The sequence below is a fragment of the Cannabis sativa genome, chromosome 8 (genome assembly GCF_029168945.1).
Source record: "Cannabis sativa cultivar Pink pepper isolate KNU-18-1 chromosome 8, ASM2916894v1, whole genome shotgun sequence".
Lineage (NCBI taxonomy): Eukaryota > Viridiplantae > Streptophyta > Magnoliopsida > Rosales > Cannabaceae > Cannabis > Cannabis sativa.
Window position 1 is genome coordinate 48,919,380 of NC_083608.1, and position 25,315 is coordinate 48,944,694.

Here is a 25,315-nt window from a genome sequence, read left to right on the forward strand (position 1 = left end):
TCTCCTTGCCTTAGCCCTTGTTCGCCTTTGAAAGAACCCTGAATTCTTCCATTCAAGAGTAACGAATACGACGTATTTCTCACACAGTTCATTATCCACTTAACAAACTTTTCAGGAAAGCAATAGGCCACCAAAAGTTTCTCAAGAAAATCCCAATTGACCGTGTCATAAGCTTTACTTATGTCAATTTTTATAGTGCATCTTGGGGAGCAATTCTTCCTTCTATAATTCTTCAAGATGTCTTGAAGAATAAGGATATTGTACGCAATGGAGCGCCCTTTAACAAACGCTCCCTGATTCTGACTCACTAAAGTAGGCAGAACATTGGCAAGCCGAGTACAAATCAGTTTAGAAACACATTTGTACAATGTTGTGCAACAAGCTATAGGCCGATAGTCAATTGCTTTAGAAGGGCTCTCAGTCTTAGGAATAAGAGAGAGAGTTGTGCTATGAAGCTCAGCCGGGAACTGGTTGGTTTCAAAAAAATGAGCAATAGCAGCATGTATATCTTTCCCCATCTCAGGCCAAACCGATCGAAAAAACCCTGAACCATAACCATCAGGCCCAGGAGACTTAGTGATAGGAATGCTAAACATTGCAGCTCTGACTTCTTTGAGAGAAAAAGGCTTTAGAAGATGAACCTGTTGGTCAAGGTTAAGTTTAGGCCCCATCGCAATGCAATCAGGTTGGATCTCCATACTAGTAGGCTTGGCTTTCCCCATTATGCTTTGGAAGTGACTAAGAAAGTGATGAACAACATCAGGGAAATGATCGTTTAAAACCCCTTGCTCAGTCACAAACGAGACAATCCTGTTGTCTTCCTTCCTTTTTTTCAAGAAAGCATGAAAATAAGCAGTATTGCTATCCCCTTTCTGAACCCAATTGATTTTGCTTCTTTGGTACAAGAAGCTTTGATACATTTTTTCCTGTGTGTGAAACTGCTTAGCCGCCTCAATCTCCAAACTAAGAAGATTATTGTCATTAGGATTAGCTTGGCATTGATATTGAGCCTCAATGTAAGCATCTTTGGCCTTCTCATACGCCTCACCAATGTGCCCTATTGCATTCCTGTTGAAGGCCTTCAGCTTGTGCTTAAGCCGCATCGTTCTGAGATAGATCCCCTTCAAACCACTACACCTCAAAGGCTTCCCCCAACTATCCATTACTATCTTTTTATAATCTGGGTGATCGGTCCAGAAATTAAAAAACCGAAATGGCTTACTACCAATAAGCTCAGTGGCATTCGAATGAATCACACAAAGGCAATGATCTGAGCAAGTTTCCCAAGAGAAGTGAGCTGATGTGTTCGGGAAATCATCAACCCAATCCTCATTATGGAAAACATGATCTATTCGGGAGAAGATCCTACTATTCTGTTTATTAGTCCAAGTGAAATTCGATCCAGTCCGTTTCATCGGCCCTACAGAAGAGTTAACCACCCAATCATTAGAATCCTCAAGCTCTGAAGCACTGACCGCATTCCCCCCTTGTCTATCATCATGGTTGAACACCGCATTGAAATCTCCAAGAATAATCCAAGCTTTAGTTACATTGATCTTTGAAAGAGCAGACCAAAGATCTTTCCTTCCTTCTACAGTATTAGCTCCATAAACAAAGGAAGCAAAAAAATCCTTTTTCTGCCCTATCATTTTGATGAGACAATGAACATGTTGCTTAGAGTCTTCTATAACTTCTACATTCACAAACTTCTTTCTCCAAAGCAAAAGAATCCTTCCTTCCATTTTATTACTAGAATAAAAATCCCAATGAGCAAAGCAATTCACCATCATTGCTTGAAGCCTCTCCCCTTTAACCTTAGTTTCAACCAAAGCCCCAACTCCTATTTTATTTCTTCTCAACACTTCCGCAACTTTCTCTTGTTTCTCTTTTTTATTCATACCCCTAACATTCCAACTACTTATATTACACAAATCCATTAAACACTAACTGTCAAGACTTACTCCCCCTATTTCTTCAATTTGTTCCCCCGTTAGGATCGCAAAAGAATTCCTAAGAACCTTCTCGTTAGAGTCCAAAACTTTTCTTGTTGAGCCCGAGCCCTTGGTATTTCTGCTTTTTGTAGCTTTCCAACCCCCAACAATTTCCTTCTCTGTACGGTCTGCCGCCCCTTTAAGATGTCCTTCAGATAAACCTTTGTTGCTTTGATCTTCATTACAGACTTCCTGAACAATGGCTGCTGCCAAATTTTCTTCAGCGACGGAGTTTAACTACTGTTAAAGCTTCAGTAGTCGCACCTTCTGCTTGTTGCTGAGAAACATTCTCTTTGAGAGCTTCTTTTGGCTTTTCTACCTTCTTACATTCAGCCATTATGTGCCCAAAACCACCACAATGTTTGCACTTCACCGGCAACCATTCATACTCTATTTCCTGCTCAACCAACTGCCCATACTCATTAACAAACCAAAAAGTTCGATCAGGATTATCAGTAATTTCCATTTCCACAAGGACTCGAGCGAATTGAACTCGGGTTCGATCCTTAGTGTGTTTATCAATCATTATCGGATTCCCCACAGTACTTACAAGAGCACTCAATGTTTTCTTTCCCCAATATTGGAGCCCAAGATTAGGCAGCCTAATCCAAAGTGGAACCGATTTCACCATCCTAACCATATTCAAATCCGCCGACCACGGTCGAACAATGACCGGTTTCCTATCAAATTGAATCATTCCATTCTCAAGAACCTCATCTCGTGTTGCTTCATCATTAAATTTCACCATTGTAAGCCCCTTTGTCATTCTAGCAACTTGGACTATGCCTAAATGCCCCCAAATTCTTCGAATAAAACCCTCAAATACCATAGCTGGAACATTAGCACCTAGCACCATACATATAACAGAAGACTTCCAACTTTCCTCTTCCAATTTCACCTCCTCCAAGTCTATGTGGGCTATTTTTCTACCTTCCCTAATCACTGGTTCAGTATAAGAGAGTTTAGCATCAGAGAATAAAGCCTTACCTCCGGTGAATTGCTGCCAGTGGTGTTGCGAGGCTGACTGCAAATTTTCGACCTCCTCTGCCCAGCTTCTCCTTGCAGACTGAAGAGATTCAAGCTCTTCCCTACTGTTCAGATCTGAAACTGGTTGAACCCCACCCTGTTGCTTCTGCACTGCGATCGTACCGGCGTCACTCCCCCTCTCCTGGTCGACACACTGTTCCGACCCTGCTGCTTCAATCGGCGCCTTCAATCCCGGCCTTCGACCTAGTTTTTTCCGTTTCGCCATGGAACGAGAGAAACCGTGGTCAGGAGGCGTTATTATGAGCCTCAAATTTGTGAATTATCAACTGATATTTTCTATGCTAATAAGTGTATATTTTCAATAAGCTCCAATTCTTGTAACTTAATCATGACACTTGATTATGATAATTAAATTACTAGATCTGAACTAGAGCTATGAAATTCGGAAGGCAATTTGTAAGAGTTGCAGATATATATATAAAAATAAATATTACTCTCTTTTCAATTAGAAATTTCTCTCCTATAAGAAGCCAATTATGAAAACAGTTTATGAAGAATTTAAAGAAAGAAAAAGAAACAAAAATTATTTTTAAATAATTTATTTATTTTTATTTTTTAAAATTAATAATTTGAACCAATAAAATTTTAACACGCGGCGATTAACAAAAAAAGTAAATAACTCAGTTAAAATTAAAACTAACGGACAAATAAAAAGTATGACTTGAATATTATTACCGTTATTTTTTAAGGTTAGGAACTTATATCAAATTGAACTTTTTGACGACTTTACTACAAATTTTTCTCTTATTTTTATAATTAGATTGGATTGGATCGGTCGGGGTTATTTGATGGGGTAAGTTGAAAAATGCCTCTTTTATTCATTAATTAATCAAATTTACCTCTAATTTTATATTTATTTGAAACATACCTCTTTTTATATGTATTGTACCCAAAACACCCTTACATAAGAGAATCACATGGAGAGTATCTTGAAGTGACAGGGGCAAAATTGGTACAATGTTTAAAAAAATAGGTAAAAATGATAGATTTTAAAAAAGAAGGTAAAAATAAAAGAAGACAATATAAAAAAGGTATAGAGTGTAATTTCCTCTTATTTGATTGCATTAGATCGGTCCAATTTAATTGGATTAAATACTAAGTAGTTACTACTCAATATTCTTACCCAACATATGGTGAGGACACTATTAGACTATAGATGAGTGCTAATCACAATATTTTATTATAACTTTTAGTCAATTTTTACGTCCAAAATTATATATTAGGATATAATTTTTTTTTAATTTTTTATGGTGTTATTTATTATAGTTATAATATTATTCTTGTAAATTTTTAACAAAATCTGAATAATTTACCGTATCGAAAACTGAATTCTTAATATTCCACTTTATTACGTATGTTTAACAAACTTTAAATTTATTTTTGACATTATAAATTATTTTAATTTTTTTAAAATTTTTTAAGAAAATAGTAAGTTGACCAAGAGATTGAGATTGTAATAAGAAATTATGTTTGACTAACAAGCAGCCTTAACTTCTTGCTTAAGTTTGAGATTGTAAAACTGACACGAACTCTGTGGTCCTCACAATCATAAATTGTTGTAAATGTTAGCAATAGAGAAATAGGAGAGGAACTCGATATCCAATATACGAGACTAAAAATATAATCTTTCTTACCAAGAAAACAAAAAAAAAAAAACAAAAAAAAGATCTTCTTTAGTGAAAAAGAAGAAAAGAAAAAAATGGTGTTCATGGGAGAAATATGGTCACAAGTGGGCTCAGTAATGGCAAGCATAATGTTTGTTTATGCAATAATTCAACAATACTTTCCGTACAATCTTCGTCGTCATCTTGAGAAGCATACCAACAAAATCGTGGGTTTCGTTTACCCATATATCCAAATCACTTTCCATGAATACACTGGTGACCGTTTCAAACGCAGTGAGGTCTACACAGCTATCCAAAACTATCTCAGTGCTAATTCATCTTCTCGAGCTAAACGATTAAGGGCTAACGATATCAAAGATAACAAATCCTTGGTTCTAAGCTTGGACGACAATGAAGAAGTAACTGAAGAATTTCAAGGTGTTAAACTATGGTGGACTTCTTCCAAGAAAATCCCACAAGGTTCTTCTAATCCATTCTATCCTAATTCTGATGAGAAGAGGTATTTCAAGCTAACTTTTCACAGAACCCATAGACAACTCATCACTGAATCTTTTCTTGCTCACGTACTCGAAGAAGGTAAAGGAATCGCCTTTAAGAATCGGCAACGAAAGCTTTACACAAATGGGTCTGGTGAGAGCTTTTATGGTGGGAATCGGACTAAGTGGAGTCATGTCCTTTTTGAGCATCCGGCTAGTTTTGATACTCTGGCTATGGAACCCAAGAAAAAGCAGGAGATTATAAATGATCTTCTTAAGTTCAAGAATGGGAAAGAGTATTATGCTAAAATTGGGAAAGCTTGGAAAAGAGGGTATCTTCTTTATGGTCCTCCTGGGACTGGAAAATCAACTATGATCTCTGCTATGGCTAATTTTCTTGATTATGATGTTTATGATTTGGAACTCACTGCTGTTAAGGATAATACTGAGCTGAGGAAGCTTTTGATTGAGACTTCAAATAAGTCTATTATTGTGATTGAGGATATTGATTGTTCACTTGATCTTACTGGTCAGAGAAAAGAGAAGAAGAAAGATGAAGATAGTGAACAGAGTAAAGACCCTGTTAGTGTTCAGAAAAGGGCTGAAGAAGAAGGTAAGAATAGTCAGAGTAAGGTTACTCTTTCTGGGCTTTTGAATTTCATTGATGGGATTTGGTCAGCTTGTGGTGGTGAGAGGCTTATTGTGTTTACTACTAACTATGTTGACAAACTTGATCCTGCTCTTATTCGGAGAGGAAGAATGGACAAGCACATAGAGCTTTCCTATTGTGGTTTTGAAGCATTTAAGGTTCTTGCCAAGAACTACTTAGATGTTGAGTCACATGATTTGTTTTCGAAAATTGAACGTTTGTTGGGTGAAATTGATACTACTCCTGCTGATGTTGCTGAGAATTTGATGCCGAAATCCGATGAGGAAGATGCTGATAAGTGCTTGAAGAATTTGATTGAAGCTCTTGAGAATGCTAAGGAGGAAGCTATAAGAAAAAAGGCTGAGGATGAAGCAAAGTTACAAGCTGCAGAGGAAGAAAAGTTGGAAGAAGAAAGTGATCCCAAATCTGGTAAAGAAGATGTGAAATGTAAATGTGGTAATGGAGCATTGGATAAGGAAGTGAAGGAGAATGGATCAGTTAACAAATAAATTGTATGTCTTTTGATGATGATCAATTATCTGTGTCTGGATTGTTGGTTATTTATTCCATTATGTATGTTCTTTGCTTCCTCATTAAAATTCATGATATTGAAGCTCTTAATGTACTAAAGTTATATGCTATTTAGTTTGGATGTGTAGTGAGTAAGCTATACATTAAAGAACTTGTGCAATACTAGCCAATTTTCGGATCAAGTTTCAGTACACAGTGCAAGAAACAATATACATCAATACAATACAACAATGGTAACTGAAGCAAGATTAGTGAGTTAGCTGGCTAAGCAAGTTGGGTTAATCTTAGTTAAGTGGTTGCTAATCTAATTAGTAATGAGTCTTTTACTCTCTAACTGTTAGTGTAAGTTTAGGCTCAGTATAAATTAGTGTTGTAATCTCTTGCTATTCAACACATCCAAGTTAATCAATAAAAGTTCAGTTCATATTCTCTTGTTTCTCTTCTTCTTTGGATCACGGGTTGAGTGTCCTTGCACAGAAAATTGATTGTATTTGTATTGTACTGGTTCGTTACAACTTGATCAATACCCGTCAGTACAAGTATAATAAATGTGAGCATTACTATTTAACACTTTAAGAGCTAGTTTGGTACATTGTATTGTATTGTATTGTATTGCATTGTGTTATAATATATTAGTATTATTTATACAATACTATATTTGGTATTGATACAAAATGTTATGTAAAGTTATAATATATTTTCAATGAACTCGACTCCAACACCGACTCCACCCTGGGTTTGGATCTGGTCTGGGTTCGGGATCCAAGTTCGGGTTTGGGGTCCAGGTCTAGATTCGAGTCTGGGTTCGGGTCCAGGTCTGGGTCCAGGTCCCAGTTCGAGTCTAAGTCTGTCTTCGGGGTTCGCGTCCGAGTTCGAGCCCTGAGGTCCGACCCAGGTCTTGGCCGTCTGGGTCTATGTCCTAAGTTTGGGTTCGGGTCAGAGGTTGAGGTTGACCTTGGATCAGTAAGCATTAATTATGTTGCGTCTCGTTCTTCCACCATGTTGGATTGTCACCTCACCTTAACACTCATATTAGTATGATATTGTCTATTTTAGCCTAAGCCTTCAAAATTTTGTTTTTGGACACCTTACCAAAAAAATTCATACTAATGAGTAGGTGGAACACTAATTATATGTCGGATTTGTGTTGATACCTAATAATCCTCCTCTCAGATCAAAGACTACATATTAGTACGTGGCATCTCCTCCAGCGAAACAACATACTGTACGCTTTAGGCTCAATTTCTTAGTTTTGTTTTTGAGCACTTTATTAAAATACTTTATAATAATAGAGTAAGTAAAACACTTATAAAACTCAATATTTTCAAAAAAAAAAAAGAAAAGAAATAAAACCAGAAATATTAAACTCTAAGGATGACTTGTACAATCAAATCAATTTTGATAATATAATGTCTTCGCCAGCATGTGTATCGCAACTCCACGTGATTTAACCCCCAAAATAAGGTTCTTTGTCACTCTATCACATGTATGTGAGTGATATTTTAGACCTGAATTACTTCAAATTCCGAACTAGTCATTAAAATAATCTTTATCCAAATCTCTTTCAAATGAATTAAAACTAACATTTTTGGTTTCGAGTGTGTGACCACTTGATCATGTATAATATTTTGAGTATTGCTAGAGGCTTACTATAAGAGAATATTGGCACAATTGTACGTGTCCCTATAATTAACAATATTTTAAAGAGAATCTTCTTTAATAAAAGAAAAAACAAATGAGACCCGTTAACTATATTATTTATGGGCATTTTACAATTTTGTATACATTATTTTAATTAATTACAAAATATGTGCAAAAAAACTTATTATCATTTTCTCATACATTTTTATATATAATTAAAAACTTTTTTTCAATTTCTTTTATACTATATATATGGTAACAATTATTGATTATTATATATATGGTAACATTGGTTATGTTTATTTTTATGTTTAAAATTATAATAAAAAATATACTAATAATATAAAACATTTTATATATGTGTTTACTTTTTTTTCTATTAATTAAATATACTAATTTAATAAACAAAATAGTAATATTCACATAAGTTTATTATATCATTCTATGTGTGTTATGTTTATTTTTTAGTAATTTTTTAGAAAATAAATAATATATATATATATATAAAAAAATTGTTTATTTTTATCTTTTTTTTTTTTGTTTATTGTGTCATGTTTATTTTTTCTAATTAAATAATTTTTGGAGTTTATAAAGTTATGTTTGTTTATTTATTTTTTGATGTAAGAATTATACTTTAATAGAAAATTCGTTCACTAATTCATTAGAAAATAATCAATATATAGAAACAATAGAAAAAGAATATACTTATTTTAGTATAGTATAAATTGTCTATGTCTATTTTTATGTACAATTATAATAAACATACTAATAATATAAAATACTTTGTATATATATGTTTATTTTGTTTTCTATTTATTAAACATACTAATTTAATAAACAAAATAATAATATTCATATATGTTTATTATATCACTCTATGTGTTATGTTTATTTTTAGTAATTTTAAGTATTGATTTGTATTTATATACAATAATGTTTATAATTTTGATATCGTATTTTATTAAAAAAAAATTTATTAAATTATAATAATTCATACTAAAATAGATAATAAACATTTATTTTTTAATAAAAAAAATAACTTGTTTATTTTTATAAAATTGTTTAATTAATTTTACGAAATTGTTTATTTTGAGTTTTAATAAACATAGTTTATTATTTAATGATTAAAATGTATGGTTTCATGTAATAAGTTTTCAAAATATACAAGTTCTTAAAATAATTTTTTTTTGCACATTTTTTGTAATTATGTTGTTTTTGTTGTACATTTATGAAAAAAGCCCATTATTTATTTGTTTTGGGTAGAATTAGATTTAGAATATACCGACAAAACAAAAGTTGACGTTTATGGTCAATGCATGCATATACTCATCAAATAATTTAAGTTACAGAACAGATCACGATCTCTCTCTCTCTCAAAAAAAAAAAAAAAATATATTTAAAGGGGTTGTGAGTATCCATGCTAATTGAAGATATAATATATGTATGATCATCTGAATAAAAAACACCCTTAGTACTGTGTGGAGTGGAGAGAAAACAATGGCCAGCGATAGTTTAATAGTGAGCAATGTTATCTCTAAGCATCTAATCTAATTATACATATTTAGAATATATATTATATATAAAGAGATACGTGGACGAATTAAAATTATGAATGGAGATTTTATGGATACCCTAAATCCAAATGCAATGTTGTCTATTTCAATCAATTCTTTTGAGGTATAATTTTGAAGTTGTGTCTTAATTTGTGTTTTACAAAAATTATTAATTAGCCTCTTAAATGACAAAATAAATTCTATATGTTTCAAAAGAGAATTGTTAAAAGATATTATTAGTGTCTAGCATTTTTTTTGATGTCATACTACTATTTTTGTAGTTAAGTAATGAGTCTTATATAATTTATAAGAAAATATATAACTCCTAAAAAATATCACTAATCAATCGTAATGTAAAACATATGGAAGATGCTGGACACCACCGTGCCCAATAACAATGCTCTTTCGAAAATATATAGTATAAATAAGATTATGTGCTCAATTTTTGAAATTATTTTTTTTATAATATAGCCAACTTGAAGATAATTCTTAGCACAAACACACACAGTAAACGTAATTACTTTTGTCATAACATTTCTAGATCGAGTTATTATTAAGTTTTATTTTGACAATAAATTAATTCAGGGTACATTTTAGTACTATTTTTTTAAAAAAAATACAAGGGTCAATTTATCATTAATCAAAATAAATAATCTAATCAGTAACTTTTGCAAGACACATGGTCCAAAATAATATTAATTTTTTTTTTCTTTTAATGTACTCAAAAATACTAATTCACCTGTTTTCTAAAGAGATAGAGATAAGTTGACACTGAGGATCAAGAATTGAGTACATTATTGGGAGTTTAATTTTTATTTATTTATTATTTTTTTTTTGACAAAAGAAGAAAATTTTCATTAAACAATCAAATCGTTCATCATTATAGAAATGAACTCCGAGTCGCTCGCTCAAATAATATGACAGAAATAAAACGAGTAAATCTCGCTAGAAAGTGAGCTACATTATTAGCAGATCGTTTAGTAAATTTTAAGGAAATATGTCTATCATTTAGTTCAACTAATAACCTCTTACAAACATCAATAATTATGCTAAAATAGCATAACATGATAGTTGAACTCCTGATAGCTTGAACGACTATAAAATAATTTGTTTCTAGATCAACTTTTCTCCACTGTTGGTTCTTAATCCAACTTAATACTTCACAAATACCAATGGCATCTACAATTTTAGGATGTGCAAGAGTTTAATTTTTAATAAAGGAGATATGAGAAAGAAAGATCAATTGACACAAAAGAAGAAGAATTTGCACTCATTAATGAACAATGTGAAAATTGGCTTATATTCTCTTTTTATCAAGTTTTGCACCACTTATGTGAGATGAGTTTGACCTTTCCTATATTAACTTATATAGTTAAAGTAAAAACAAAAAAGCTTCATATACGTACGTATCATTATTATTATACTATATATAAGTAAGCTTATACATCAAAATATTAATTCATAAAGTCTACTACTTTCGGCTTTGCATAATAATTAATTAAACTGACTTTCCAAGAGATTTAATTTATACAAAGTGGATAGTATTACTTTGTCACTAAATAAATCTATATTCAATAATGGAAGAGAATTGTTCCTTTTTATACATAAAGGGGAGAAAAAAGAGCATTGTTATTGGGCATTAGTGGTACCTAGCACCTTTAAGACGTATCGCCTTGCGATTGACTAACGATACTTCCTAAAAGTTATTATATTAGACTATATGGGACCCGATACTATATGTAATTAATGGTATTTATTTTTCTATAACAACCTTATTGTTTAGTAATAAAGTAATATTACATATTAGGTCATGAAAAGGCAACCTTTTTCATAGTGGTTTTCATATGCAGAGACCTGAAAGTGTGATATATATGTATATATTTTTTTCTTTTTTCATGCCAATAACAAAAAGGATGTAGTCATGAAGCAGCCTATGAATTTCAAAGCACACATACATAGCAATGACAATTCACCCACTGAAATTGAAAGTAATCTAGCTGAAAGATATGTTTTTTTTTTCTTTTCGGCCAAAGAAGACTTTATACATACATATATATATTTATATAAGTGAAAAGACTAAAGGGTGATTTGTAAAGTTCTTTTTTTCATGATTAAAAAACTCAAGATGATGACTACAGGAGTCGTGATTCCCAAATATATAGGCCTTTTTTTCCTGGAAATTCCTCAAAGGAAAATCAATATGTGTGCATTGACACATGACCTCACCGTTGTGAATTAGTGATGTGACTTATTTTGTAGATGAGTATCATAATATTTTTTAGAGTATTATTATTTGGCATTACATATTAGATATTTCATTTTGTAAGCGACAATCTCTAAAAATTATTATATTAAATTATATAACACCTGATATTTAATTCGCATATTGACATATAAGAAAGTAATAAGCACTGTTAATACCTTTTAACAATTCTCTATTACTTAAAGGAAAGTCTATTGTACTTTGTACACCTCTTTAATTGAGTGTTTCGGTAGATCTTATCTAATTCAGTATTCAAGAAATTTTTTAGTGTACTTTTTAATTATTATTTAAGATTATCTGTAAAATTTCAGAAAAATTCCAATAATTTATAATGCTGTTCAAATATTGATTATTTTTTTTTATTAATAATATTTGAATTTTATTTTTAACATAGTAAATTATTTAAAAAAAAAATGAAAGTAATACTAAATGTTAGACTGCCAACATAAGCATGATATAGCTTGGCGATTTTATTTTGGACACCTTCCTAAAAAATTTTCATATTAATAGATGAGTATCCATTCTTATATTCTCATGATTCTATCTTTCTATTTTTAATTAATGGATTTTGATTACATATTTTTCCAATTATTTAGTATGTGACTATACTTAAATAAAAAAGGAAGAAGAAGAGAAAAGGAATATTGTGATCGTGTGCTGTGCACGTATATAAAATATATAAGAAGAAAGAAAAAGTAAAATAGAAAAAGGCATGATGAGTTTGCTTAACCCCTGACATGAATTGAAAAACCATAGGCTGACCAGTTACCGACCCTTTAAGATAGGGACAAAACATAGTTGTCAATTTATCAACAAATTTTCTCCATCTCTATTCAAAATGGGGCCACACCCAATGCAATTCCAAAGACTAGCCAGCTAAGTGTAAACTTCCTTTATAAAAGGTACATAAAAACACATATGAAAAGAATGTACTCTAATTCTATTAATAATAACAACCCTCAAAATATTTTGTCATAGAAAAAAAAAATGTTGATGGAGTCTAAGGAGTCTCTTGCTCAATTGGGATCTTATCTTGGTGGGTTAATGTTCCTTTGGGCAATATTTCAACAATTTTTCCCTAATCAACTTCGAAATTACCTTGAGAAATACTCACAAAGATTGGCTAGTCATCTTTACCCTTATATACAAATCAGATTCAATGAGCTGACTGGGGAACGTCTTATGAGAAGTGAGGCTTACTCTGCCATTGAAAATTACTTAAGCACAAACTCATCACTCCATGCAAAGAGGCTGAAGGCTGATGTAGTGAAGAGCAACAACCAATCACTTGTTCTAAGCATGGATGATCATGAAGAAGTTGTTGATGAATTTAAAGGAGTAAAGCTTTGGTGGGCTTCAGGTAAAAACAATTCTAAAACTCAAACAGTTTCTTTCTACCAAGTTTCTGATGAGAGAAGATACTACATTCTCACTTTCCATAAAAGGCATAGAGAACTTATTGTTGGGGCTTACCTTAATCATGTTCTTAAAGAAGGTAAAGCTATTAAAGTGAGGAATAGGCAAAGAAAGCTTTATACAAATCATGGTTCTTATTGGAGTCATGTTGTGTTTCAACACCCTGCAACTTTTCAAACACTTGCTTTAGAGCAAGAAAAGAAGCAAGATATCATTGATGATTTGATTGCTTTTAGTCAAGCAGAGGAGTTTTATGCAAGAATTGGTAGAGCTTGGAAAAGGGGTTATTTGCTATATGGTCCTCCAGGAACTGGGAAATCAACCATGATTTCTGCTATGGCTAATTTGTTAAACTATGACATCTATGACCTTGAGTTGACTGCTGTTAGAGACAACACTGACCTTAGAAGGCTTCTGATTGAGACATCAAGTAAGTCTATTATTGTGATTGAAGACATTGATTGTTCACTAGAGTTAACTGGACAGAGAAAGAAGAAGAAGAAGGAGAAAAAGGAAGATGATCAAGATGGAAAAGAACACAAGGAGAAGAAAGAAGAGAAAGAAGATAAAAACAGCCAGGTGACTCTTTCTGGTCTTTTGAATTTCATTGATGGGATTTGGTCAGCTTGTGGTGGTGAAAGGATCATAGTTTTTACTACTAATTATGTAGAAAAACTTGACCCTGCTCTAATCAGAAAGGGAAGAATGGACAAGCATATTGAATTGTCTTACTGTGGTTTTGAAGCTTTTAAAGTTTTGGCTAAAAACTATCTTTGTATTGAAGACCACCCTTTGTTTTCAACAATTGGTAAATTGTTGGGTGAAGCCAAAATAACACCTGCTGAGGTTGCTGAGCATTTGATGCCTAAGAAAATTGTTTCTGGGCAAGCTGAAATCTCTCTCAAGAGTCTGATTCAAGGTCTTGAAAAAGCCAAACAGGATGAGAAACTCAAAGCTGAGGAAGAAGAAGCCAAAAAGAAGGCTTTGGATGACAAAAATGAAGATAAGCATCAAGAATCAAAATGTGACTTAAAGAGTAATGGTTACTAGTAAAGGAGTCATTCTCAATTTGGATTATTATTATTATTATTATGTACAATTCACTAATTCAGTTTAGTTGGTATTACCCAACTAAACTTGTTTTACAATTAGAAGTATTAATAAAAATTTCTCTTTTCTTTAGTTTTTTCTTTTCTTTTCTTTTCTTTTTTTTTTTTTTTGAAATTTTTAGATATGGACTAAAAATTTGAAAAACGTTACAAAAATATTAGTAAAAACAATAAACTATTTTTTCATTTAGAGTAATGTATACAAAAGTACAATACAAGAGGCAAATAATACTAGCTCAACAACTTGGGAAGTGGAGCAATGTGTGTGGTAGCCCTAGCACTGTGTGTGGTAGCCCTAGCTCGTGCTTAGAGACCATTCTGTGGATTGGTTCCAAGAGATAGAGTTTTTTGATGCGCTGATTGGAGAAGCTGAAGCTTGTTAGTTGGCTCTTCAGACAGTTTCTTTGAAGGAGCACCATTTTGTTTTAGTTGAGAGTGACTCGGAAGTTATTATCAATGTATTGCAAAAAAAAGAATATAAGTAGCGGCTTGATAACTATGTTGTGAATTGTAATAGATTGTAGTTTTTGGAGTTGTAATTTTCTTATTATTATGAGAACATATAACTTTACTGTTTATAATGTTGCTAAATGGGTGTTTACTAAAAACTTAACAAGAATGGTTGGGGTTACTGTGCCTTCAAACGTAATGACCGTAAAATTTAATTTTTTTTATTATTTAATGAAATGCTTTTTGTTCCTAAAAAAAATAGTAGCTTAGCAGCTTAATTAATTAAACGACACATCTCAATTCAAAACGACATATAGTCCGTTCCAATACAATAATATCTGTTTTGAAAACAAGTTGAAATTAATTATTATTATTATAAAAGACAAAACCATGTTAAACTTTATCAATAGGATAAGCAAACAAAACTCATTGATCAAGTGTTTGAAAAGGCCAGTTTGGTACTATGCTCTGAGAATTAAAAAAAAATCTAAAAAATAAATGGGATAGATCTAAAATAACTAAAGACGATCCAAGAAGAAGAAGAAGAAAAACCGTCCCTTACGATTTCCATATTTTTTTTACTAACATTACTATATTTTATTGTATTTTTAGGCTTCTAAAAAATTAAAACTAACTTACTTTTGTCATATTTTTGTAAATTCCTCTACAAACTTTTTATTTTGGGTGGAAATGGCCTCACAAAGGAGGGCCTCTTGAAACATTTTACAACAATATCGACAGGCCCAAACTTGGCCCAGAGTAGAATGTAGATGAAGCCCAATGTAGATCATCCAATTTATCTTTTCGAAAAATTGCAATTGACTAAGATTTTTGAGGAAATTATATGAGAGTATGACTCTTTTCTAATTCTTTTCATAAATATGGACTTTTATTGATTTTGCATATGGCTTTTTCTATAATAAGCTAATTATAGGGATTTTTACAAAAATATTAAATTTTGGTCAAAAATTTATAATTTTCCTGTCACACGGATTTTTTTTACAAAAATACTGTCTTTTTATAAAACAATCATAAAACAACAAAACAGAACAATTGAAACAACAGTAGAACAACTGAGAAAATAATTGTGGAACAACCGTGAAAACTTAATACAGTACACAGTAATTTTAAAAAACATTCCACCCTACAGTAAAAAAGTTAAAAAATTGAAAATTTCAGTAGGTGGTATAAAAATCTTTACTTATATGGTTGTTTAAATTATAATGTTATATTTTAATTATTACTTCGTTTTTTGTGCATTTTTGTCATTTCAACTAATTAATTTTAACATATAATTGTTTAAGTAGAGTTTCATTTCTACTCTACAAAATGATAAATACATCTTAATATTTTTAAAACATATATAGATAAGTTTAATAATTTTTAAAAAAATACTTTTTATATTTTTTAAGAATTTTTTCTCACATTATTTTGTATTTATTTCAATACTTATGTCAGTTTTATTTTTATAATTTTTTTAAAGGGAAATTTACATAGTATATTAATTTTTGCTTTTTTTTTACAAAAATACTGCCAGCGGTATTTTTTACTTTTTTACTGTGTTTTTTTATAAGTTTTATACTGCAACATACTGTGTTAAGTTTTCACTGGTATTCTACTGATGTTTTTTAGTTGTTCTACTGTTGTTTTGAGTTGTTCTACTTTGTGTTTTCCAGGTATTTTATAAAAATACAGTATTTTTGAAAACTTTTCCGTGTGACAGTATTTTAATAAAAGTTAACCCAAATTCATGTATTTTTGTAAGTTTCCTTTTTTAAATCATTTATAACTTAGCAACCGGGGCGGCAGCAAGGCCAAAGCCCACCACAAACCAATAAGAGCATGTTTAATGGGGTAGTTTGAGTGAGTCTTTGAGAGAAAGTTTGTGAGAGTGTCTATGTAGTCTCAGCTATTTTTTCTTTTATTTTTTGGTTTAAAATATTAAATGGGTCCACCATAATGTGCGCGTAACTTCATGGTAACTCAGCAGAAACTTCTTGTTAGTTACATGAGACACACATATACAAATTAATTATAGTCATAGAGTACTATATACAGAGAGCTATATATATATATATAAACATGAGAGCTATATGTACACAGAGAGAGAGATGGGTAATTTAGAAGAAAATCATATGGTCTAATTCAAGAAGTATGAGAGTGTTGTCGTAGGAAAGATGGCACTATATATATAGCTCTAACAATAATAATTAATATTCTAATTAACCACCTGATTGATTCAATAAAGATCGATCAGATGAAGTTAAGCTATAAATATATATATAGGTAGTGCCATCTTCTTACGACAACATTCACATTCTCTTCTTTTTATTAATAATATTTATAATTTCCTCATCTATTCCATCCTTTGCTTTTGCCTCTATATATATTTAGAAAAAAGAAAAAACTACAGTAATTTCTTTTTGTCTCTATATATATATATATATATATATACTAGGTGATTGTTACGTTAGTAAGTAAAACATAGTTGTGTTATAATAATGTATGTTATTAATAGTAAAATGTACATTAATCTTCTAATTGAAAAAAGTTCTATTATCTCATTTCATATTTAATAATAGCTACACAACTATATATTTATAGACTTTCACATTCTTTGCAAATTACTAATAAGCACTAATAATATTTTCATATTCTAATATTTTTCAACCTTCTCATCTTGGTGGTAAAATTAAAAATAAAACTAAAAATAAGCACAATCATATAAGGTAAATACTAATTACAGCCCATTTTTTTATTATTTTTTTAAGTCCAAGCCCAAAAATCTCTAAGCCAACACAATCAATCTTCTTTTATATTATCTTTTCTAGATATTTTATCTATATTTTTCTTTTTTAAAAAATAAATAAAAAAATTATTAATATTCTCCCAAGATAGGTTTGTTAGAGAGATATGTGGCTAAGATGATTTTTTTAATTTAAAAAGAGATTATTAATATTTAAAAGATTGTTTATTTAAAAGATTGTTTAATTTTTTGGTTTAATTATTGGGTTTATTTTTTAACGGGAAATCAAACCTAATCGTTAAATTTAACAGAATATTCTTTTATTTTTAAGTATATTCTGTTAAACCAAAAAATGCCGTTAGATAGACACTTTTAATATATAAAGATATATCTACATTTATGAATAATTACTGAGTTATATTATTGGCCCTCCTAGATAGAGATAGAGGCTAGTTCCCCCACTGGTTAGTTAGGTAGTTTGAGTTAGTTAAATTCTTAAAATTTTATAATAATTATTAAAATAAAATATATTAATTGTACAAAAAAAATAGTAAGATACTTACTTAGCTAGTGACTGCTGAGAAAACTAATACATTTTAGCATTTTCAAATTATTATATATTCGACTTCAATTTTATTGTTGGCCTGTGCATGGAATAGCCATGGCTAGCTAATTACTATTATAATTTGCATGAGTTTTTCAAAGACAAATATTATAAATATAAAACAATAATAAATTAAATAAATTAAAATGTAAACTAATATTTTCGGTAGTGACAAATGTTAGGAGTGGTTGATATGAAGTCTACATTTTGTACTATTACGTCCATAAAAGATATTTTAGGTTTTTTAGTTGTTCGACTGGTTACAATTATCCATTTCGAGTTTCATTGCAGGTTCTTGCAAGAAATTCCACAGAAGGTAGTTCAAGGTTTCATTGCAAGGTCTAAAGTCAAGTCATGATAGCTAAAGGGATTTCAGTTGAGACTTGGCACCATAGATTTGAACTTTTATTGAAGGGAGATTTCAACAAACTAAAGCAAGTGGATCTTCAATTAATTGATAACTAAGGGATTTGGTTATTTGGGGTAAAAATTTACTTCTGTGAAGATTGATTTGTTTTCTGGTTGTAATCTAGATTGGTCTGTACAAACATTATTTAATATAATGAAAGTAGCTACTCTGGTTCGGAGAACTCAAACACTAGTCGGTTGGAATAAATTTCCAGTATAAATGAAGCTTGTAAATTTTTGACGTTGAATCTTTGATTTTATCTTTAATATTCAAACATAAATCAAAATAAAATAAGCTTTAACAGCAAAATCTAGGTTACTAACGTTTAATTAGGGTTTACAAAATGTACACTTATAAAATAGAGCAATAAAATTACCATATATACCACAAATCATCTCACCCTACAAAATATTATTTGTATAAGTCATTGTCTTATTGAGTGTTGATCAAAGAGACTCATGACCTGTTGTCTCTCATACTTTGTGGGAAGCTAGGAAGGAAATTATACAAAGTAACGATGGTGGGCCCAAATCATATATAGTCATCAAAATCGAATATTATTTCTATACTAAGTCTCCCATATTAATTTATATATTAAAATATATATATATTTTTATATATTTGATATTTATTTGACAAATATTATATTATTAATTTTTAAACAAGAGTGTAACCCATATTACAATCACTAATTCTCATATGCATGAATATAAAAGGATTTCAAAGTCTAAACATTATTAATGATTTATATGCTATGCCTATAGTTTTCTTTACATAAGTTAAAAAGGGAAAATGTCATATTGACAGAGAGCAACAAAATTGCCATAACATCAAAGAAAATCAGCATAAAGAAACAAAATAACAAACGAACAACACAATACTAATAATAATTTTTTTTTTGTATGAGCAACTTGTTTAGGTTAGATATTCAAAGAAATATCATAGGTGGATAGGTTTCTTAGGGAGATCGACGAGAGGAGGAGTAGGTGGAGATTGATGGACAAGGAAGACGAGAAGAAAAGAGATCGAGAGGGGGAGGAAGATGGCGAGAGATGATCGGGCGATGGTGCGGAGGCATGGGGTTTTGGAGAGTTAAAATTTTTATTTTAGGGTGTGGAAAATGGAGAAAAAATAAGTAAGAAGAATTAGGTGGGCATGTGGGAAATAAAAAAGAAGTAAGTGGGCACGTAGAAAATATGGCGAGATGTAGGTGACGATTTTTTAATAGGCCCTTATACCCGACGGTTTAAAACCGTCGCCTATATTATAGGCGACGGTTTTAAACTGTTGGGTATAAGGGCCTAATAAATTCACGAATTCCAATTCAAATCGTCGCCTATTCCTGTAATTACTGTTATAAACCTCGGGAACACTAATTTTTCCCGACGGTTTTAAACAGTTACTTAACTTTTTCAGGACGGTTCCCCAAAAAAATTATTTTTAGGACCGTCGCGAATTCTGACTTTTGTAGTATAGTGTTGATTTTTGTTCTTGATTTGTTTGTTTCGATTTAACTTTTGTTCGTTTAAATGTAATCTTGAATTTGGAATTACAAATTTTAATTTTTATGTATCAAAATTAAATTTCCTACAAATCAAAGCTAAATTTTTCTTACTATAAATGTGAACTAGAGAAAAACAAGAGTCACTATTCATCTAAACCTTATGGTTTTGTGAAGGAATAATTTGTTTTTTATGAAAATAAAGTCTTAAAGCATTAAGTTGTCATAAAAAGAAAACAAAGTCGTGTGATTGGATATGTGTCTTATATAGGGGTAATTGCCGAACTATTTGAACAAATAATAGGCGTTCATATGTAAATTAATAATAAGCAATAATTAATTAAGTTTTGGGTATACTATAAATATACATAAACACTATAGAATTTTCGTGATCAAATTAAACATTTAGAGAATGTAATGAGTCTCTGTCGCGGGAGAGATGGTGCCACTGCCACCCATATATAACTAATATATATAGGATCCAGCCAGCCACATCACTCCCCGACCGATACTCTTTATATATTAATCTCTACAATTATGTATACATAGCAGTCAATTTAGTGATAAAAGGTATTGATTTATAGTGTGGTTAGTAAACATTTTTATGTATACAATTGTTATAGATGAGATACTAATAATATAGCTTATTATTATTATTAACTTCTAGATCTATCTCTGATAATATAAAATTTATATATATATATATAGTCATATGCATGCTGCCTAACCTAATTCCTTTCTATGTAGCTTTTTGTGTGGGAAGAGGGGGTATTATTAATAATTCGTATTTTAGAAGAATGGCATGCAGATTCAAGATTTTTACTTTTTGTCTCAAAGTTGTAATGCCCTTATTTTTTTTGGGAGGAGGTGCATACTCATTTTCTTACTCGAAACAATTTGGACCAAAGACGCACTTTTCTTGTATCTTGACAAGGAAAGTTACTCTCATCTCCTTTATTTCGAGTGCCCTTTCTTCTTTAGATTGTTAGAGGCAATTTTGGGTTGGCTTAATTAGTAGTGACTTGTGGCTGAGTGATTATTAGGTGTGGCCAAGCCATCTCTTGGATAGGATTCCTCAGAAATGGCAAAGAAACTTCATCTCGGATTTATTGTTCGAGCTGCAGGTGTGGTCTATAATATTTGCCTTAATAGAAATCTTTCTATTTTTGAACTGAAATAGTATGAAATTGTAATTGGCAGTTGTACTGTTTCATTTGTAATTTGATTAGTTTTATTTTTGATAAAATATAATATGGGCTGACTGACTCGATCGGCATGATTTAATTTTTTTTTTTTTTTGTATAAAAGGGTATTTTATTAATTAAAACAGAACAAATATCATGCAAACTTACTTACATGTTATAAATAAAATTAAATATTTATTTATCAGTTTTAGAGATTTTTCTCCCGTTAATAATTAATAATCTCGTTTCTGCTTTTAGTGCTACTCTAATTATTAAATTACTCACCAAAATACGTACTTTTGTGAGTTTTTAAAATATGGGTGGCCCACCCGAGAGCCGGCCAGCATTAATCATGAAGCCTAATCATGACATATAACAACTCTTAAGATCGATACAAATCATTTTTTAATTAATTGAAGCAAAAAAGGATTTTCTAAGGACCCATACAAATAAATTATTATATTATATATAATAATAACGAGATTATTAATATATATAACAATTGGCCTGTCACGAAAAAGAATTTAGTAGGGGTCTTCGCGGTGCGGGTGGTGCGGTTTTTTATCATTTTTTTCAAACCAACCCGCACATGTAGTGTTTCTAATTTTCCAAACCGCACCCGCACACGAAACTAAAAAACCGCAAAAACCGCACCGCAAAAAATGGTGCGGTACGGTGCGGTTTTTGCGGTTTATGCAGTTTGGACTATCACCAATAAATTAACTATCACAAATACAACAAAATTAAGCAACACTTGTCAAAAATACCATAAAACTTGAAAATAAATATAAAAAAAAAAATTAAGTTTCAATAATACAATAATTAGTGGGATTTGGATTGGACATTCACATATTGGACCTAAATAAACATATAAAAATTGGTATTTTTATAATGTGCGATGCGGTGCGGTTTGAACCGCATATTAATAATTCAAAACCGCAAATCGCACCGCACCGCGCGGTTTAGGAAAAATTCAAACCGCGACCGCACCGCAAAGAATTTCAAACCGTATTTTTTTGCGGTGCGGGCAGTTTGAGCGGTTTGATAAACACCCCTAGAATTTAGTATTTACGTGTTTGTTTTGAGAAGTCTCAAATAGTATTTTAGGGTTACAAGTTTTAACTTTTTCAGTGTACCATTTGATTATCTTATGATTTTATTGTTTAAATTTTGAGAGGTAGTTTTGTTCTATGTGGCTAGCTTGCTTATTTCAGCAATTCATGACTCGACAAAGCATAAACGATGAGTTATCTTGATTTAAAAAGGTTTCTATACTGGCCGATTGCAAATATCTGCATCGTATATTGATGATTCTTATAAAAAAAATGGTACTTACCTTTTTATTAACTGAACATTACTTTTTTAGGTGATACAAATAATTAGTAGTATACTCATTTCCATTAATCTCTATACTACAATAAAATTAGTTAATTAATCTTAGGTCATACATTGAAATTAAGAAAAAGGTCACCATAAAATCCTAGGGCAGTTAATTAGTATATATGGAAATTGTTTGGAAATGACTAAACTTGTATAAAAGTACTATTGCGTAATCTTAGTTTTCATTCAAAAAAGCTTATAAATTTTTGGTGTGCTGTCGATGTAATTGTACACACTAGGCCAACATCTCAACCTAGCTAATAAGTTAAATTACTAGTGACTTACATGACATTTTCGGAGTAATTTCAATGTGGAAATTAATTAAAATATCGTATATATAAATAAAAAAAAATTCTTTACCTTTTTTGTAAAAGGAGATGATAGAAGTTTCTTCTAATAACTAAGAATAGTTGTAATTGTCAAAAAAAAATATATAAATGTGATTAGATTGGGATTTTGTATTGTTCGATAATTGTTGGCTTTTCTCTCCATTCTAGAAAGTGATTCGACAGTAATTATGCTGGATTAATAATCTTAATTCCAATAATGTTTGCTAGTCAATTATTTCTAATGTTATTTCTTTGTTAATAGTTGTTGGTAATAATTCTTATAAAATTATTTTACTCTTTATTAGGAATAGTATTATGCACTAATTAACTACTTTTGTTACTAGTTTCTTTTAAAAGACTATAATTGAATGAATGCTTGTCCAGGTTTTATTAATTTTCATAATATAATGAAATCCAAAAAAAAAGAAAAGACAGAAAAAAAAAAAGCATATGATATGCATGCGATTGTGTGAAAATGATATTATTGGGGGTGCATAAATTAGTGTGGGATTTTTTATTATACATTTTAAAGTATTTTTTTTTTTTTATTTTGCCTTTTTATAAAATATACGGAACAATCTAAATTTTAATCCAATTCAAATTACAATTCATATATATTGCAATCCATGTAGTAAACTAATTAACAGAATAATTGAAATTGTAAACATATAATATAAGTCCTATATATGTTTTCTTAATTGATAACATAACCATTCAACGTGAGATTATTTGGTCATATCGTCAAAGTTTGAATATTTCTTTAGTTTCCTAATTAGTCAATCAGTCAAATTTGAAAACATCAAATTAATACATAAAAAGAGTTCAACATCAAACTTGAAAATTAATTACGCCATTAATTTTGAATCATCACTTTTTCTTTTTTAAGCAAAAACAAAAATAGAAAAAAAAAATATTTGGTCACGTTATTAATAATTGGAACTCTCAGCTATATTAATTATATCTGTTTGTTTGATGGTGTTCCTGCTCAATCAATAAAGAAGATTTGGTAGTATTCTTGAAGTAGACTCATAAATCACATTGATCTATTGAATTTGAATCAGTACATATCTTGGTATTAACTTTTTTATTTTCTACATTTATTGTTTAATTATGATTTTTCGTACTCTGTTTTTTTTTTATTTGAATGTTAAAGTTTCATTGATTTAATCATGCACTAATAGTCGTAATTTTCTCACGAAAACATTAATAATGATTTGACACTTAATAATTAGAATATTTAGGCCACAAATTATTCCATATACTTTTCAAGCTAAGCCAAATATGGAGGAGGCCTACTAATCAACATATCTTAATTGGCCATACAGAGCCACACATTATGCTAATCTTTTATTTATTTATTTATTTTAGGGCAGAACACAACCCATATAAATATGTAATATTAATGAATATATTTTATTTAATACAGCTGTACCAGACCCTTATATATATGTATAATGAAGTTGAGAGAGATTTTATGATATATGCATACAATACAATTAATCCTTAATTTTAATAATTAAGATATGAGAGGAATAATGAATAGAGAATTAAAGGGACTACTGTCGCAAGAGAGATGGCGCCTAATTAATTATAATTAATTAATATATTTACTAATTAATAGGCTTCATCTCCCTGCGACTGATGCCCCTTCTACCTTTCTTAATTAATTATTCACCATTATATATATATATTTTCCACCTACATATTATGTACAGGTACGTACTACTGTCTCTTTATATTATATACATGAATCTTTCTTTAGCTCCATTATTATGATAATACTAATATATATCCTTATAATGCATATGTATATATATATTCTGCCATATATTTTAATTAATTATTTTTCAGCTGTATTATTGTATTATTCTTCATAAGAAAAGGATCCATTCAAGGGATGAAGTACTTTGTTTTATGATCATCATCATACGTTTCCAGATCAGAACTTCAAGAGTTGAAAGGCATGATCAGATGAGTTTTTTCTTAAGTACATCCCCCTAATATATATAATATATAGTTAAAGCCATTCCATTTCGACAAAAGACCCACGCCCAAATTCCATAGCTTTGGGTCCGCAATCCCGATCATGAATATTTTCCTACCCCAAAAGGAAAGGGTCCTTCCCTTTTTGGCCAGTTGTGGGCGAGGAGGGATTCGAACCCCCGACACCGTGGTTCATAGCCACGTGCTCTAATTCTGTGAGCTACAGGCCCCATCCCGTCTCTACTGGATTTGTTTGAATCCTATATATTTTAATTATATAAATAATACAGAAATAATGGCTAATATTAGCATGGTGTTTGCCACCTTAGAACATTTCTAATAGTAGTATTTTTTAAAAATGCTAAAAAAAATTTACATCACCTAAAAATATATTATATTTTATTTTATCTCTAGCTCTTTCATGCATT

The 25,315-nt window shown here is 30.5% G+C and overlaps 2 protein-coding genes across 2 annotated transcripts; both read left to right on the forward strand.

Moving 5' to 3' along the window:
• The first annotated feature begins 4,564 nt into the window (after nt 1–4,564).
• Nucleotides 4,565–6,755, forward strand: LOC115698508 (AAA-ATPase ASD, mitochondrial). Its single transcript, XM_030625586.2, has one exon. It carries the CDS (start codon nt 4,738–4,740, stop codon nt 6,295–6,297), a length of 1,560 nt encoding a protein of 519 aa, XP_030481446.1. The 5' UTR covers nt 4,565–4,737; the 3' UTR covers nt 6,298–6,755.
• A 5,749-nt stretch (nt 6,756–12,504) lies between these two features.
• Nucleotides 12,505–14,374, forward strand: LOC115698512 (AAA-ATPase ASD, mitochondrial). Its single transcript, XM_030625591.2, has one exon. It carries the CDS (start codon nt 12,764–12,766, stop codon nt 14,240–14,242), a length of 1,479 nt encoding a protein of 492 aa, XP_030481451.1. The 5' UTR covers nt 12,505–12,763; the 3' UTR covers nt 14,243–14,374.
• Nucleotides 14,375–25,315: the final 10,941 nt, after the last annotated feature.